The 15,115-nt window shown below is 40.0% G+C and overlaps 1 protein-coding gene across 6 annotated transcripts in view; it reads left to right on the top strand.

The window, feature by feature from the left end:
• Positions 1-9,605, top strand: part of PTPRM (protein tyrosine phosphatase receptor type M) — a 466,786-nt gene extending 457,181 nt beyond the window's left edge. For all 6 annotated transcript variants that reach the window (XM_030444842.1, XM_030444847.1, XM_030444845.1 and 3 more), the window contains 4 exons: positions 104-229; positions 2,018-2,181; positions 4,270-4,405; positions 8,705-9,605. In XM_030444842.1, the coding sequence (XP_030300702.1) occupies positions 104-229; positions 2,018-2,181; positions 4,270-4,405; positions 8,705-8,758 (480 nt within the window). In that variant the 3' untranslated portion in view covers positions 8,759-9,605. The remainder of the gene's footprint in view (positions 1-103; positions 230-2,017; positions 2,182-4,269; positions 4,406-8,704) is intronic.
• Positions 9,606-15,115: the final 5,510 nt, after the last annotated feature.

Genomic DNA, 15,115 nt, shown 5'->3' with positions numbered 1-15,115 from the left:
CAGTAATAACTGTGGCACAAAGGAAAATCTAGGGAAGTATGTTGCAGCAGCATGAAATTCAAGGTGATTAACTGTGTTCTTTTTTGTTTGTGATCTTCTATAGCTGTGTCCTCAGTACTGGCCAGAAAATGGAGTACACCGACACGGTCCTATTCAGGTGGAGTTTGTATCAGCTGATTTAGAAGAGGACATAATCAGCCGGATATTCCGAATTTATAATGCAGCCAGAGTAAGGCTATTACTTGCAAAACAGTTCTGTCTCAGTAGATGAGTTAACTCAACTCACAAAAAAATGGAAGTAAAACTCGGATAAAACCATTCTCATTTTTCAGCATATTTATTTAAAAGCAATGGTGCTAAACTGAGCCACGCCATAATCAATGAGGAAAAAGCCTTCTATGTGTAATTAAAGTAAAAAATATTTTAATGCATATCTCAAGTGTGTTAAATGCAAATGAAATAAATGCAGTATTCAGAGTGTACGGTAGCCAAGAAAGCTGAAATCAGTGCTGTTTTCAACAGTCTGAAACGAGCTGTCTTGCAATATTTGTATCCTATGTCATGAGAAAGCTCTGCACCAATACCAGGCATGGGTTTCCATACCAGCTCCAGGCTTTTAGTGAAGATCCTGTCCCACTAGTCAGACTTCACAATACACATAAGCACTTTGTGGGGGCAACTACATTCTCATATCTGGCTTTCATGCTCCCATAATGTTAACAGAAGATTAAATGAGATGTGTCTTTCAAGCTAAGAGGAAAAAAAAGATTCTGCTACAGGCCAGGAAGCTTTTCCCACCCAGATGGAGGGAGCCTTTGCACTGGATTCATATTGATGACTGAAAAACCACAACTAGGAATAAGCAGCACTCCCTCATGAAAAGAAGTCAGAACAGTGGAAGGCCCCCAAAGCACACCCAAAACCATGCTAGTATCTAAACAGAGAAGCAGAATGTAAGCTTCAAGGTATCTTTTTAATACTATGAAGGCCTTATATTTTCACTAAATATGGCAACATGAATACAGTTGCTCCAGATCCTTTAGTATGAGCCTTACCAGGCACTGGGTCTGGCTGATGTGCTTTGGGAAGAGGGATGTCAGCTGAAAGAAACTGGCCAGGAAATCAGTAGATTCCATATTGTGACATAAAGTAGACATAAACCACTGGCAAAAACACATCTAGTCCTGAATCCACTTTGGTTTATTCCTTAGTATTGTTAATCTTATATCCTCTCTATTACCTCTTACTCTAAAGAAAATATTGTAATGTCAACATTTCTGTGTGTTGCTCATTTTAAAAGTGGGACTAAAATGCCCTCTCTTTGCACAGAAGTGAAAGTGGCAAATCCTAGACTACAAAAACAGTTTTCTTGGTTGTATTTATTATGCCCTTTGCAAAGGACTGTAATTTTCTGCCACTAACACTTGTCCTGTGCTCCTTTTTTATTTTATATCACCATAAAGCAACTGTTCAGGAGCATTTCACCAGAGGGGCTCTGACTGCTGCAGTAGCACACAATAAAATAAAATGTAGTTAGATTTTTTTTTTATAAGCTGGAAAAATCTAAGGGGGTTTTTTGTTGTTTTTTTTAAATGTTTCCTGCTTCAAAATATCTTGAGAGGTTTAGAGCTTTCTTGTAAAAAAAGATAGAAGCATGAAAACATTCTTCAAAATGTTGAACCCTGTGAAAAGAAAAAAGTATAGAATTGAAGTTGTGTGGCACTTCCCTCTTTGCTACCAAAATTCCTGTTATGACATTATTAATTATTAATTATTTCTGATCCTGCAACTGTACTAGTGCTCTATTCTAGTTTATTTGTTTAGCACTCAGTTTAAAACCTCTTGTTGTAATAACTCTGTTGGAAATAAGTCAGAACCCCTCAAGGGCAGCTGAACTTACATAGGTAGTTTGTCAGCAGTGCATGAATGACTTTTTTCATCGATGCAAATATCTAAATTATGCAACAACCAAAAAAATGCTGCTACTTTTCCCTGCTTGTTGCCTGAATCTCTGCAGCCCCAAGATGGCTATCGGATGGTGCAGCAGTTCCAGTTCCTGGGATGGCCCATGTACAGGGATACTCCTGTTTCTAAACGCTCCTTCTTGAAGCTCATCCGCCAAGTGGAGAAGTGGCAGGAAGAATATAATGGGGGAGAGGGACGCACAGTTGTACATTGCTTGTAAGTACTGGAAACAGAAGAGAGAAACTAAGGGAATGCTCTGAACAGAATGTGTGCCAGGTTTTGTGTGAAGAGTGAAGAGGCATCTCTCTAATCTGTGACTGGATAAATAATACAATTGCTCCTTTAGAAACTTTGAAGAGGAACTGTGTAATTTTTCATGTAGATTCATTAATATTCCTCTCTGTCCCTTGGCAGGCCCTTGTGAAGAGATGATATATATTTATATAAAAGTCACTGTCCAGTCACTTTTGCAAGTGGAAAAAGCGCATAGTTATTCAGAGTAAATCAAAATGGTACCTTCAGAACAACATGCCTTTTATTTCTACAGATAAAGACTATAGAAATAAGTAGCACTGGAGGGGTGATTCCTCTTCCAGATATAAAGCAAAGAAGTAAAAGTGATGTGACAGACCAGTCAGGATGATCTTGTAGTTGTCTTACCTTTCTCTCATAATGGTATATATTTCTGTCCTCCTGTGACCTTTGTGTTCCACTGGTGAAGTTTCTCATCCACTCTGCCACCATCCTTCTTTTGATATGGCTTAATACTTCTACACAGTCTTTGTCCTCAGCAGTAGATGGATCATTTGAAATCTAGTCTTCAGTGCTTGAAGCTGTATCCATCCTTCTTGAAACATCTGCTTAAAGATGCTGCCATGATGGAGAAGGGGTATGCTAATGGCAAAAGAACATTTTTGTGGCTGATGCACTTTCAGAACTTGGGACCCAAGACTAGACAATGAGTTCCTGAAGTTGGGCTTGAAGTTAATGAATGTTGGAATGGTGGAGGAAAGTCTAAGAGTGTATTAATAATCCCCACTATCACTGACCTTGAACAAGTCACTGCTCTTCGGTTTCTCCATCTGTAGAATGGGGATAATAATACTTTCATCAAAGTAGCATTGTGCACTGTGATTAATTAATGTTTTGAGATCTTTAGCTGAAAAGACCCTTTTGAAGTGCAAATTACTGTTATCTCTGAGGTGGCTGATGATATTAAATACTTGTACAACATCACACATGCGTCACTTCCAGGCAGTAAAGAAAGAAAAAGCTGTAATATAATCCTTTTAAATTACTTTATTTTAATTAAAATTCTCAAAGAGTCCCACAATATGAGGCAATGTTTTGGCAGCAGAGAGCATTCTTTTCATACTGCCTGGCTGTGACAGATGTGCAACGTCGTAGCTTCCTTTGAAAATCAACCATTTGCAAAGCTGGGTTGAAAGACCTGCTACCTAACTAGTCTACACTCTGGCAATTATTAAAGTTTATTATTTTCAGTGAAGCACAGACTAAGGATCCCGATAAGAATAGCTGTAGAAATAATAGGGCTTCGAGAAAGAAAGAGATTCTCTTAAAGATTAAAAAATAACTGGGGATAAAGTATTATTAAGTACAGTATTTGATCATGCATATGAACATTTGTGCCTGACTTCTTTGTTAGCAAGTCACTTTGGGTTCTTATCCCCTGATTCTGTGGGTGGAGAGGCAATACATACACTTTTAAAAGAAATGAGTGCATCATCCAAAGAACTATTGCAGCACCACCTAGTGCCATGCCAAACCTGCAGCCACCAGAGTGGCTCCCACAAGTGAGATTGTTGGTGCTTTTGCTGGTCCTCTGAACCACCTTTGGGTCTAGGAGGAAATCATAAGGATTTGGAATAAAAGAACTCAAAGATCCACTTTCTCTATAACATTTCCAGGCTTGATGCTCATTGCAACCTTAAGCATTCACAATGCAAAGGGGTGTTGAACTGAATCTTGAAGTACCTTGTTCTTATTTTAGCATCCTCTTTGAGCTATCTCAAGTGTTTACTGAAGGGTGGTACAAAACTCAACCATTCAATTCCCTCCAGGCTTTCAGCTTGCTGAACTCTGAATCATAGCTCTGAGATCTTTCAGTCCATTAATTCCAATTAAAAATTGTGTTCTGCCCGGAGTTTGGCAGCCTTCAGGGGCAGGAATGTTCTGTGGTTTCTCCCTGCTGGAACTTATGCTTTCTGTAGCCATCCTTGGTGCTGTACAAATTTGTAACACATAGTCAATTGTAACTGAGCCATTTTATCACTTTTGTTGTAGGAATGGAGGTGGCCGCAGTGGGACGTTTTGTGCAATCAGTATTGTTTGTGAAATGCTTCAACATCAGAGGGCTGTTGATGTGTTCCATGCTGTGAAGACACTGAGGAATAATAAGCCTAACATGGTGGACCTTCTGGTATGAGCTTTTTAACTGCACCACTAAATAGAAAATGTTCTTTTTCCTCTGAGACTCAGTAAGATTTCCAAGATTTGCAGTGAGAGTTGTTCACAAATCAAGCAAGTGATTTTCAAAGGGGATAATGAAGTCACTTCCCTTGTAAGAGTATTTTTACACTGCTCCCTTCCCAAAGAGACTTTGTCTCTGCTCATTTGAATTTTTTAAGAGTTTTAAACTTTCCGCCGAACATCCTTATTAATTTTCTTTTCTAGCAGGCTGAGCCAAGTGGAGAGCAGCCCTTGTATGGTAGAAATAATCGTTATGTAAAATGAACTGCCAGATTTTCAAATTATATATTTTATAAATAGCTTAATCGCCTAATATTTATCAAAGCCATGAATTTCAGTTTGACATCCAGAATATTGCATTTAATTATGGTTGCTCTGTCTCACAGAAAGATTAAAGAAGTTCAGAAACAAGAGGCCATGTGCAATTATTTTCCTAGAGAGAGTTTTATGAGCTTTTTTTTTTTTTGATGAAGAATTGCTGAAGTGCCAGCTGCTGTGCCACAAGAGCTGCAGAACAGCTTAAACCAGCAGGTTCTTACACTCTAGTGTGTAGTTCTGTACTTGGAGATGGGTGTAGTGTGCTACTCTATTCTGAAGCCTGGGCTATAAAAAATACTGTTTTTCAACATGCTGCTGCAGAGGTGGCTGCTTGAGAGGCAGCTGTACTCAATTTAGCATCATAGGCAGGAGGAAGCAGTGTCTGGGCAGCTTCAGGAACGCTAAACCAAACTGAGGTAATTTTGTGAGCTCTGCTGAAATGAGTTTGGGTCATATTTCAACATCTGTTTTACAGAGTGCCCAGGGTGAGCCAGGAGCCATCTCACAGGGCTGGTCCCGCCTCTTGTAGATTTAGTAGAGATCCACATCTCTCAGATGTACTACGGAGACCTGGGTGTGAAAGACACAGGAGAATGGGCAGAAAGCAGGAATTTCTGTTAAGAGTGAGGCTTTCAGGCTCATGTATAGGTGGTGGGTTGGGCCATCCACTTCCACACCAGAAGTATTGCTGTGCCTCATCTCGTCCATAAAAGAATGGCTTCCACCACATCCTCCATCTCAGTGCTCTTATCTAGCCTACCCAAGAAGTCCCAGACTCTCCTCTAGATTCTTCTCTGGCCAGGTTCATGCTAGAAAGCCAAATATTGACAGCTCTGCAAAATGAGGAAGGAGTTCACAAGCAACACCACAGGGCCAACAACGTGAAACTGAATCTTCTGTCAGCAAGAAATGATCAAATTTTGCAGTGGTCAGAGGGAGCAGATTAGTTGGCTCCTCCTTCTCGAGTTAGTACTCTCAGGAGGAGAATCATCATGCTGACAACTGTACGTTTTTATTTCCTGGATATTAAGAAATATATCCTACTTCTTCATTCATTTAGTAGGGTTTGGATAAGATTCGCCAGTCCTGCTTGTTGCCCTGAAGTACACAGAATGCACCAATTTCTTATTCATTTATTTTATAGAAACAAAAAGAAAATCACCAGTGTGAAGATGTACAGTTGAAGAAAATGCTTCCTATAAATTCCCACTTATGGTAGTTCTCTGTATGTAGATTTGTCAGGCATCTGTCTTCATTTTTGAGTAGAGATTTTTTTTTTTAATTGATAGCTAAATGCATTGTTTAATATAAAAATATCTTTTAGTAAATTGAGGGTGGTATTGAGAATGCTATTGGGAATAGCACTGAGGTCTTGTAAGCCGTTTTTATTAGGAGTTTTCAAGGCAACTGTGAAGGAGATCAATATTGCTTTTGTTATTTTGCAAATAGAGGAAAAATGGCAGGAGATGATTAGGATTTTCCCCATTATCATGTAATTCACTAACAAAGCAGAGTTAAAACTAAATCTCTTCAGTAGTGGTCTGCTACTTTGTAGGAACAAATATTTGAATTAGCAAGATTCAATTACCATGTAGTTTCATAGGAAAAGGGAACTGGGTCACTCAAGTTCTACTCCTGAGCCTGTTACTGACTTTATCCTTTATGACCTTTCTTACATTAATGGGCCTGTGCCTCAGTTTCCACATCTGGAAAATGAGAACAATATTTATCTATCTTTGTAAAATACTGTTATAGAAGACAAAATGCTCAGAATTATAACAGTATTTCACAGGAATCATTTCAAAACTGCTTTATCAAAACCTGTTATGCCCTTTTTTACGAGACGAAGGGCAGCCTTTACATTTCCACACATTCATCTCTTAATTTCATTGAAAACTTTGGTTTTCCTGCAAGTGTAAAAATCTCAATGCTACATTCTCAAATCCATGAAATTCTCCAACTGTCATACAAAGGTAACACACGGTATTATAAAATGTCTATTATGGAATGCCCGAAGCATTCTGTGATAACAGTTATTGGATCTACCAGTAGGTATGCTAGAAAAAAAAATAGACATACCACTCTGAAGCTAGCTAAAGTATAGACATTTCTAAGATGCACCATCAAGTGAGTAATAAAAATATAAAAAGAACTCCCATGAGTGAACACAGTGAGAAATAATATATGTCAGCTCTTTTAAGACAGGCATTGCATTTACTAAAAATGACAGTTATTCTGCTGGATCAGTAAATCAGCATAAAATGAGCATGGAAAAAATGGAAATGGATGAGTGCCTCATCTCTTGCTTTGATCTCTGTTACGTAGTTATAGAGTAATTGTCATTTATTTAGAAACATGTATGCAATAAAAGCAGAAAAGGAGTATTTTACATAATACTCCTTTCTTTCAAATCTTTTTCATTCTTTTCTCATTCCAAAGAAGACACAAGCAATTTATGGAATCCTTCAGGATCTTAAAACCTCACATACAACCTATTAATAACTCAGGTGGCACGTGCACCTAAGATTTGTGTTCTTCAGAACTGACAACTCAGCAAACAAACTTAGAAATTGTCCATGCTCATTTATAGCTTTTTAATTGTTGTTGTATTATTTAGTCTCTTAAATGTTAAGGTGGACTTTCTTCCCATCTAAAATGTGACCCAAAATCACAAGCAAAGACCAAATAGACTTAATCTTTAAAATGTTTGTTCCAACGAAACAGAGAATATATCTATTGTGTGTAATTGTAGTCTTATCTATCAGGCTGGGGAGGTGAAGGCTGAGTGCTGTCAGCTAGTCAAATCTGTTGTTGTTCCTATATAGCAGAACATACTTAATTATCTATTATTAATTTATAAATGTGCGTAAGAGAAAAAGGCATTACAGGGGTGGAAATACCTGTTAATCTGGCAGGAATTTCCAAGCTGAATTTTTAGAAGATCGAGCATGCTTGGAATCAAAGAACCCACACACACCTACCATTTCTTTCCACTTTTTTGTTCCATTTTATTGTTTCTAGTTTTTCTAAATACTGCAAGCAGCAAAAATTAGAAGAGGGATATTTGTGCACACACAAAACTCTGAAGTTGTTGGTGACCACAGCATTTACAGTTTTGGAGTGAGCAAGGGTCAGGCAAAAGCATTGGCTGCTCTGTGCACCTGAGGATGCAAAGGGTGTGAAGTCACCACCCTTCATCTCTGAAGGGTGCAGAATGGCTTTATGTGCCATGGGATTTTTTTTTCACATACCATGAAGGGGATTTCCCTGCAATCAGCCCCGTTTACAAGCAGTTGCAAATAAAACCAGTGGGCATGTGTTTGAAGCTAAGGATTAGCACCTAAAAATTTAGCCTGGGTAACTGAGGAGCTTAAGTAAGGTTAGAAACCTTACTTACAGATCGCCATTAATTGCTAAAAGTTAATTGGAATTAATCAAATTCATTTGGCTCAGGCCTGACATCACAGTGCCTATTGCACTGAGAGAGGACAGTATATCAGCATGGGTAAATGTAGCAACATTAAAATAAAAGTTACGATCCAGAGAGTACTAGACACTGGATCTATTTTAAGATAAACATTTCCAGGGAGGAATTTCAATAACTCCAGCTCTGGTAAAATGCTACATGAGCATTTTGACAGATGGCAGAAGGGTTGCAAGTCAATTTGCTTACGTGTAGTCAATTTTTCTCATACTAGTGTTTTAGAGCAGCTAAATACCCATCTAATATGAGCAGCACCATAAGTCACTATGAGTAGTGTCTATTGTCTGTTTAATATAAAGATTTTCTTATCTGAATATAAATTGGATTTGCAAACTGGTTCCCACTGACAACAGCTGATAGTAAATAATTTTAACAGAAGAGAAATATTGATCCCCTTAATTAAGTTCCTTCAATAACTGACTTGGTGGTTTTCTTTTGATTTTTCAGGATCAATACAAATTCTGCTACGAAGTGGCTTTGGAATACTTGAATTCCGGCTGAAGGCATAAACAGTGCAGAGAATGTTCCTCCTTTCACCACCACAAACAAAGCAAGTCGCTTCATGATATCTGTGTAAATGAGACGAAGACTTCTCAGTGTTATGCTTGTACTGCTTTGTATAATTGGCTCTTTTTAAGAGCCCGAAAAAAGATGTTTATAAAACCGCTTGCACTGCCCGTTTCCCACTCTAATGCCGCTGCTTTACACCCATATGAACGTACACCGAGCCACATGGCTGTTGTTGAACACTGTATTCATACCTAGCCATCAATGTGGTGAAGCAGCATAGTCCTCTGGTAAATAAGAGAGCACAATTATATTCTTATGAAGGAATTTGTACTTTTCTGTTATATTTCGTCGCCTGTGATTCTCAGTTCTTGTCACAGCCTAGTGTACATTTCTGTTCTGTGGAGAATGCTGTCTGGCATTTTGATAATATATTATTTTAGTTATATTTGTATTCTAACACGTGCATAATAAATGAATCATATGTAGCTTGTCTGAACTAATGGAAAGACATGTACCAAATCATGTTAACTTTCTTGAGTTGTAATTTCTATCCGCTTTGTACCATTTCAGAGAGAGAATCTTGATAGAAATGCAGTTAGAAAATGCAGATTACAGGATGCTCAGATTAATATATCCAAAGCTTTTTTCATTTGTTTATATTGTAAATATTTTTTGATTTCATCAAATTATTTATTCATTAAAATGAATTTTTTTGTGAAGCACAGTGAGTGACAATCATTTTTATGAAGCCCTGAAAATGCTTACTGTATGATAGTGTAAACATTTGTTTACCTTGTATGGATTCTCCGCTCAATAAATAATTGCATACATGATAAAATCTTGTTTAATTTAATATGTCTTGGCATCTGAGAGCTTTCAGCTAAGCCTCTTTTCAGATTAATTCTTATAAACACTGATCTACCTCCAGAGCATGTTTATTGTGTGATCCAGTGTTGATCCAGCCAATAGCAATATGCCATGCCATTATATAAAAAGAGGTGAATTGTATGTTTAAAGATGCACATGCACAAATACAGGACCTGAAAACTGTCCTGCTGTATGAAGAAGAGATGATGCTGGGCTTGCAGTACTAAGTCTTGTTACAGCATTCCTCTGCAGCATTGAGCAGTCCCTGCCAGTCACTCAGTTTCTGCTGCTACGAAGGGCGTGATGCTGCATTTCCTCTTGGGAAGAATGACTGCTGCAAGGGTGAAATAATTCCTCGTGTCAAAGATATCAATACTAGAATGACTGGAGGAGATTAAACTAAGTAAAACTGCCCTGTTACCAGGGCTGTTACCTGTTCTGCCAGTGGCCAGGTTTACATCGTTAAAGCTCTTATCTGTTCTGAGAATGGCTGCACTTCCGCAGCATTTGGGTGTTTTTTCTTTCTCCCAAGCTCTTGCTGTTGTTTCACCAGGTTGTAACTTGCTTCATGTTCATGGATGCATGAATTGAATTGAATTGAATTGAATTGAATTGAATTGAATTGAATTGAATTGAATTGAATTGAATTGAATTCAATTGTCTGGGTTGGAAAGGACCTCTGAGATCATCAGGTCCAACCCTTGATCCACTACCACTGTGGTTACCAGACCAAGGCACTGAGTGCCACATCCAGTCTCTTCTTAAAAACCTCCAGGGATGGAGAATCCACCACCTCCCTGGGCAGCCCATTCCAATGCCTGATCACCCTCTCTGTAAAGAACATCTTCCTAATACCTAACCTAAACCTCCCCTAGCAGAGCTTAAGTCCATGCCCTCTTGTCTTACTGATGGCTGCTTGGGAGAAGAGACCGACTCCCCCCCCAGCTACACCCTCATATCAGGGAGTTGTAGAGAGTGATGAGGTCTCCCCTGAGCCTCCTCTTCTCCAGGCTGAACACCCCCAGCTCCCTCAGCCTCTCCTCACAGGACTTGTGCTGGATCCCTTCACAGCCTCCTTGCTCTTCTCTGGACCTGCTCCAGCACCTCAATCTCCTTCCTGAATTGAGGGGCCCAGAACTGGACACAGGACTCAAGGTGTGGCCTCACCAGTGCTGAGCACAGGGGAAGAAGCACAGCAGAGAAGGAGTAAAAATGGGGAATGAGCCCACAGTGGCTTTCTGCACTGCAGGAACTGCAGATCTCTCTCACCCAGAAGTGTCAAGGAGAGACTGCAGTCAGGGCAATTGCTCAATACTGAAGCCTTCAAAGCCATATGGAAACCCAGTGCAGGACAGTGGCAGACTGCACTGTATTTCAGCTCTTTAAAATATCCTTATAATGTGCTAGCCATCTGGAATGGGGCAGTATCTATACAAATGTATCAATGTTTTGAGAGCCTCTATATCTAGGAGATCCATCTTGGGTAGAATGTCGATGGACAGTTCAATACGGCTGCAAAATTCAGATATGAAGACACAAGGACAGGCCTCCTGTGCAGCTGGAAAACATCTCTCTTAAAATTGCTTTAAAATGTAGCTGGTGTCTACCAGCTATTGCTATAAATTGTACAGAGATACTGAAGAACTTAGGAAAAACAACCTCAGGCCTGAGAAGAATGATGGTCCCTGGATAAGCCCTGTAGCACTTCAGCCTGTTTCAGAATATTCTCTGATTCATCTGGAAACCCAAGTGTTAGGAAACAAAATCCAAACCTCTAACATCATATTCCTCACAACCAGCTTGACAGGACAGGCATATCAGCCAAGCATGCTTCTTGCTTCTGTGTTGTAACTGTGGGACACTAGATATCTGGTTTACACCACCTATTTATTGATATATGCAAATAGGTGTCCAGTGCTTCCTGATGCTTTCAAGAAGTGTGCAAAGGAACCCTTGGACAGAAGGTGGTGCAAGCAGTGTGATCCCATAAGTGTGAATGAGATTAACTGAAATGCAGCAAGAATTGTGACAATTGTTTCCCATGGCAGAGACTGCCACTGTCTGACAGACATGGTTTCAGCTGCTCTACTCTTGCAGGCATACTTTGCACAGGTAGGTCTGGAGGGGTAAGGATGGGTGGGGGGAAAGAGATAAGAAGGGGAGAGTTCTGAAGCATTTCTTACTGTTTTAATGTTGATATTGACTATATGTTTTGGTTTTCTGACATAGGCATAGTCAAACCTGTGTTACAGAGTCTGTGTGATGTGCTTCCAAAAGACATTGTGTGAACTACCATGCCTTAAAACTGGAGCCAAGGCACAGCAGGCAACTTTGCACCTTCACTCCCATGCTACAAGCTATTAATCAATACTAGTGAGAGAGAAATCCAATCATAGGTAAAACTGTATTTTGTCTTGAAGGAAAAACATGAGAACTTCAGGAGTTAGGAACAGAGCAAATTTGAGGAATCAGAAAGGTGAAGGAAGAAGAGATGAATGGGGGGGGGAAGATATTCAAGAAGCATAGAGCTTATGCTTGTGGAAACATCAGTCCAAGTTTGGGAGTAACAGAGCAAGGGATGTTCTCTTCAATTCACAGCATATGAGAAGTACATAAATGAACAGAGAGGTACTTTAAATGGTTAGCCGTATGTATCACCCAACACATCATCTCTCTAGGGCTTGAAGCAGATGGTTTTTTGCTAAGCTGTTCTGAAAGAGCAGCAATGGGGACAGTGAGTGAGAGGTGATAGCATGCAGGAAATCTGTATCCTTTTAACAGCAGTGCTTCTGACAGCTTCCTGGACTTCTTTATCAGCCAAATGAGTCTATCACTGGAAGGGCAGATTCACACAGTACTAACCCAAAGCTCTAGGACTACATATAGTAAGATTATGGTTTTTTAAAAAAGCATAGAAAAATCTTCCGACCCAGCTGTATGTAGGGTGGCTCAAAAGGGTCTGTGTGCCACAAACACTAGATCAGAAGGCACTTTGCAGCACCCAAACCACCTTCATTTCGGATTTCTCCTTCATCTGGTTAGGGCTCATCTTTAATACATCTTAAATGTTTGCTCCTCATTTCACTGTGTGTGGGTGTTCCCCCAGGTCTAACTGCTTGATGTATACACCCCTTCTCAGTCAACACTGACCCTTTAACATGTAGCAAAGAAACAAATAGATTTTTCTTCTTTGAAGTGTGACAATGAAGATAAATTGACACTTCCAGCAGCAGCTATTTCAGGCAGCTTCCTTCAGGGAGGCTTGGAGAGGCTGTAATGGTAGCAGCAAACCTGAAGCCCCTTGGCATTAGTCACTCCAAAACACTCTCAGCAGGATCAGCTGCTGACGTTGAAGTACGAGGTACAATTGAGTTTCCTTTCCCTTGTGGTTGTTTATGTCTCTCCTCCCAGAATCAAGGATGACTAAAGGAAAGTAAGTGATTTGAAAGTTTACTTGAGGTTTTACAGCCTCATTAGCTTTCTGATTCAAAGGTAATTTTGTTGCTCTGCCTCCCAGTGTAACTTCTCCAAGTAGTTTCCAAACATTTGCCTTAAGAAACAGCAGTGTGTGTAGGCAGGGCAACGTAACAGAATGATTTGATCATTTTACATTTCTTGTTGGTTTTACACTTATTTTATCAACTGGGAGCCTTAGACTACAAAATCTCTTGCAGCCTGTGTAGGATTCCAGACACTCAGCTTTATCAAAAGAAAAATCAGAAAAAGAAGAAAACTGTACAGCTTAGTTCTGTTGTTTGGTTCTTGTTAAAGAAGCCAATGATGACTGTCATTTTGGGGGCAGAATAGGAGTAAAACCAAACAGCCCGTGTAAAAAATAAGGCTGTTTCTATTGGAGCTTGTTTTTTTTTTTTTCATGTCCTAGACCTTTTCCATATGGTGAAATTATAAGCTGTTGGGTGCATTTGCATTGTCTCAGCCATTCACATGCTTTGTCTGTGGGAGGCTTCCCCTACGCTGCTGGCATGAAGAGCCACACTCCCTGCATCCCTGCTTAGCTGCCACCATTCTCCTTCAGCATCCTAGCCCACTTTAATGAAGGAACTTTTCCAAAGCCTTGTAAACCCTTCACAAACTGCAATGAACAGGAACAGAAAATGCCTTCCTCACCCCAGTGAGTATTTCCAAGCAGGCTTTTCTGTGGAAGGATGAAAAGGCAGATCCTACACTGGTTTATCTCCCAACTCACCTGATCTCCTGCTCTAAACCTGAAATACAACCCCTGCCTCCCCACGCCTCCTCCAGTGCATCTTCTCCAACTCCTCATCCACTCTCAGGGCAATGCTGTCACATCTCCCAGGTCCAGGAGCAGGAGAGCTGCAGTGCTACACTGCTTTCAGGTCTGTATCATCCATTGCAGCCTCTAAGGTCCTCCTGGGAGATGTATTGCAGCAATTTTTCACCCCAGGATAACATATAACCTGCTGCAGGAACTTCCATACCACTTTTCTCCCAGACCTGTTACCACATCACATGATGCCCTTTCTGGATATTATGTCTTTAGCCAGGTGGAAAGGAGACGTGGGACTGAAAGAGTTTGGGGAGTCTATCAACAGGATTTCTGTTAACATTTTTGGTAGTAAATGATGCACCAAAGCACAGAAAAGGTGGGCATTGACAAGGAAGAGAACGATGCTTGCTGTAGCTTCTCCAAGGGAAAGTGTCAGGGGAGAGGAATATCATATTCATTGACAGTCTTTCCAAGCAATGGTATTTTTAGTCTTCTACTGATGTGTTTTCAGTAGCAGCTAGAAGACTTTTAACTGTAACTCTACAGTTGTGATACTTCTAGTAGTTGAATTTTTTGTGAAGTTGTGCTCAGGGGCCACAACTAAAGCATAAGTCTCATTCATGTTAGACATACATTAATATTGCTGCAAGCTCTGAGTAAATGCAAACAAAACTCCTAGTCCTAGAAACATTTACATGGATATCCTCTTCTCTAGTCCCACTTGCACAAAAAAAATCAATCCTGTAGTCACACACATTTTGCTCATCGGTCCTTGCACATGCCATTTCATGATGCTGTATTTGGTCTGTCTGGAATTAAGTTTATTTTCTTTTTAGCAGCCCATATGGTGCTGTGTTTTTGATTTATGACTAAAAGAGTGTTGATAGCACACCAACACATCAGCTGTTGCTGATTGATCACTGCACAGTGTCAGGGACTTTTCTATTTCTTCCTCTGCCTTCACCCCAGCCAGTAGCCTGGAGGTGGTCATGAAGTTGGGGACACAGCTAGGACAGCTTAGCTTCACTGGACAAAGAAGGGATATTCCCTACCTTGTAACAAGATACTCATCAATAAAATTGGGATGGAGGGAAGAAGCCATTTCTAGGAGACTGACTGCACATTGGTGTTCTTGTGGGAGGCAGTGGGTAAATGCCTTTGCAATATGAGCCAGCAGTGTGTCCAGGTGGCCAAAAAAGCCAAAGCCATCCTGGTTTATATCCTGACCAGAA

The sequence above is a fragment of the Calypte anna genome, chromosome 2, assembly GCF_003957555.1.
Source record: "Calypte anna isolate BGI_N300 chromosome 2, bCalAnn1_v1.p, whole genome shotgun sequence".
NCBI lineage: Eukaryota > Metazoa > Chordata > Aves > Apodiformes > Trochilidae > Calypte > Calypte anna.
The sequence above is the reverse complement of the archived record's forward strand: the minus strand, read 5'-3'. Positions and strand labels throughout refer to the sequence as shown.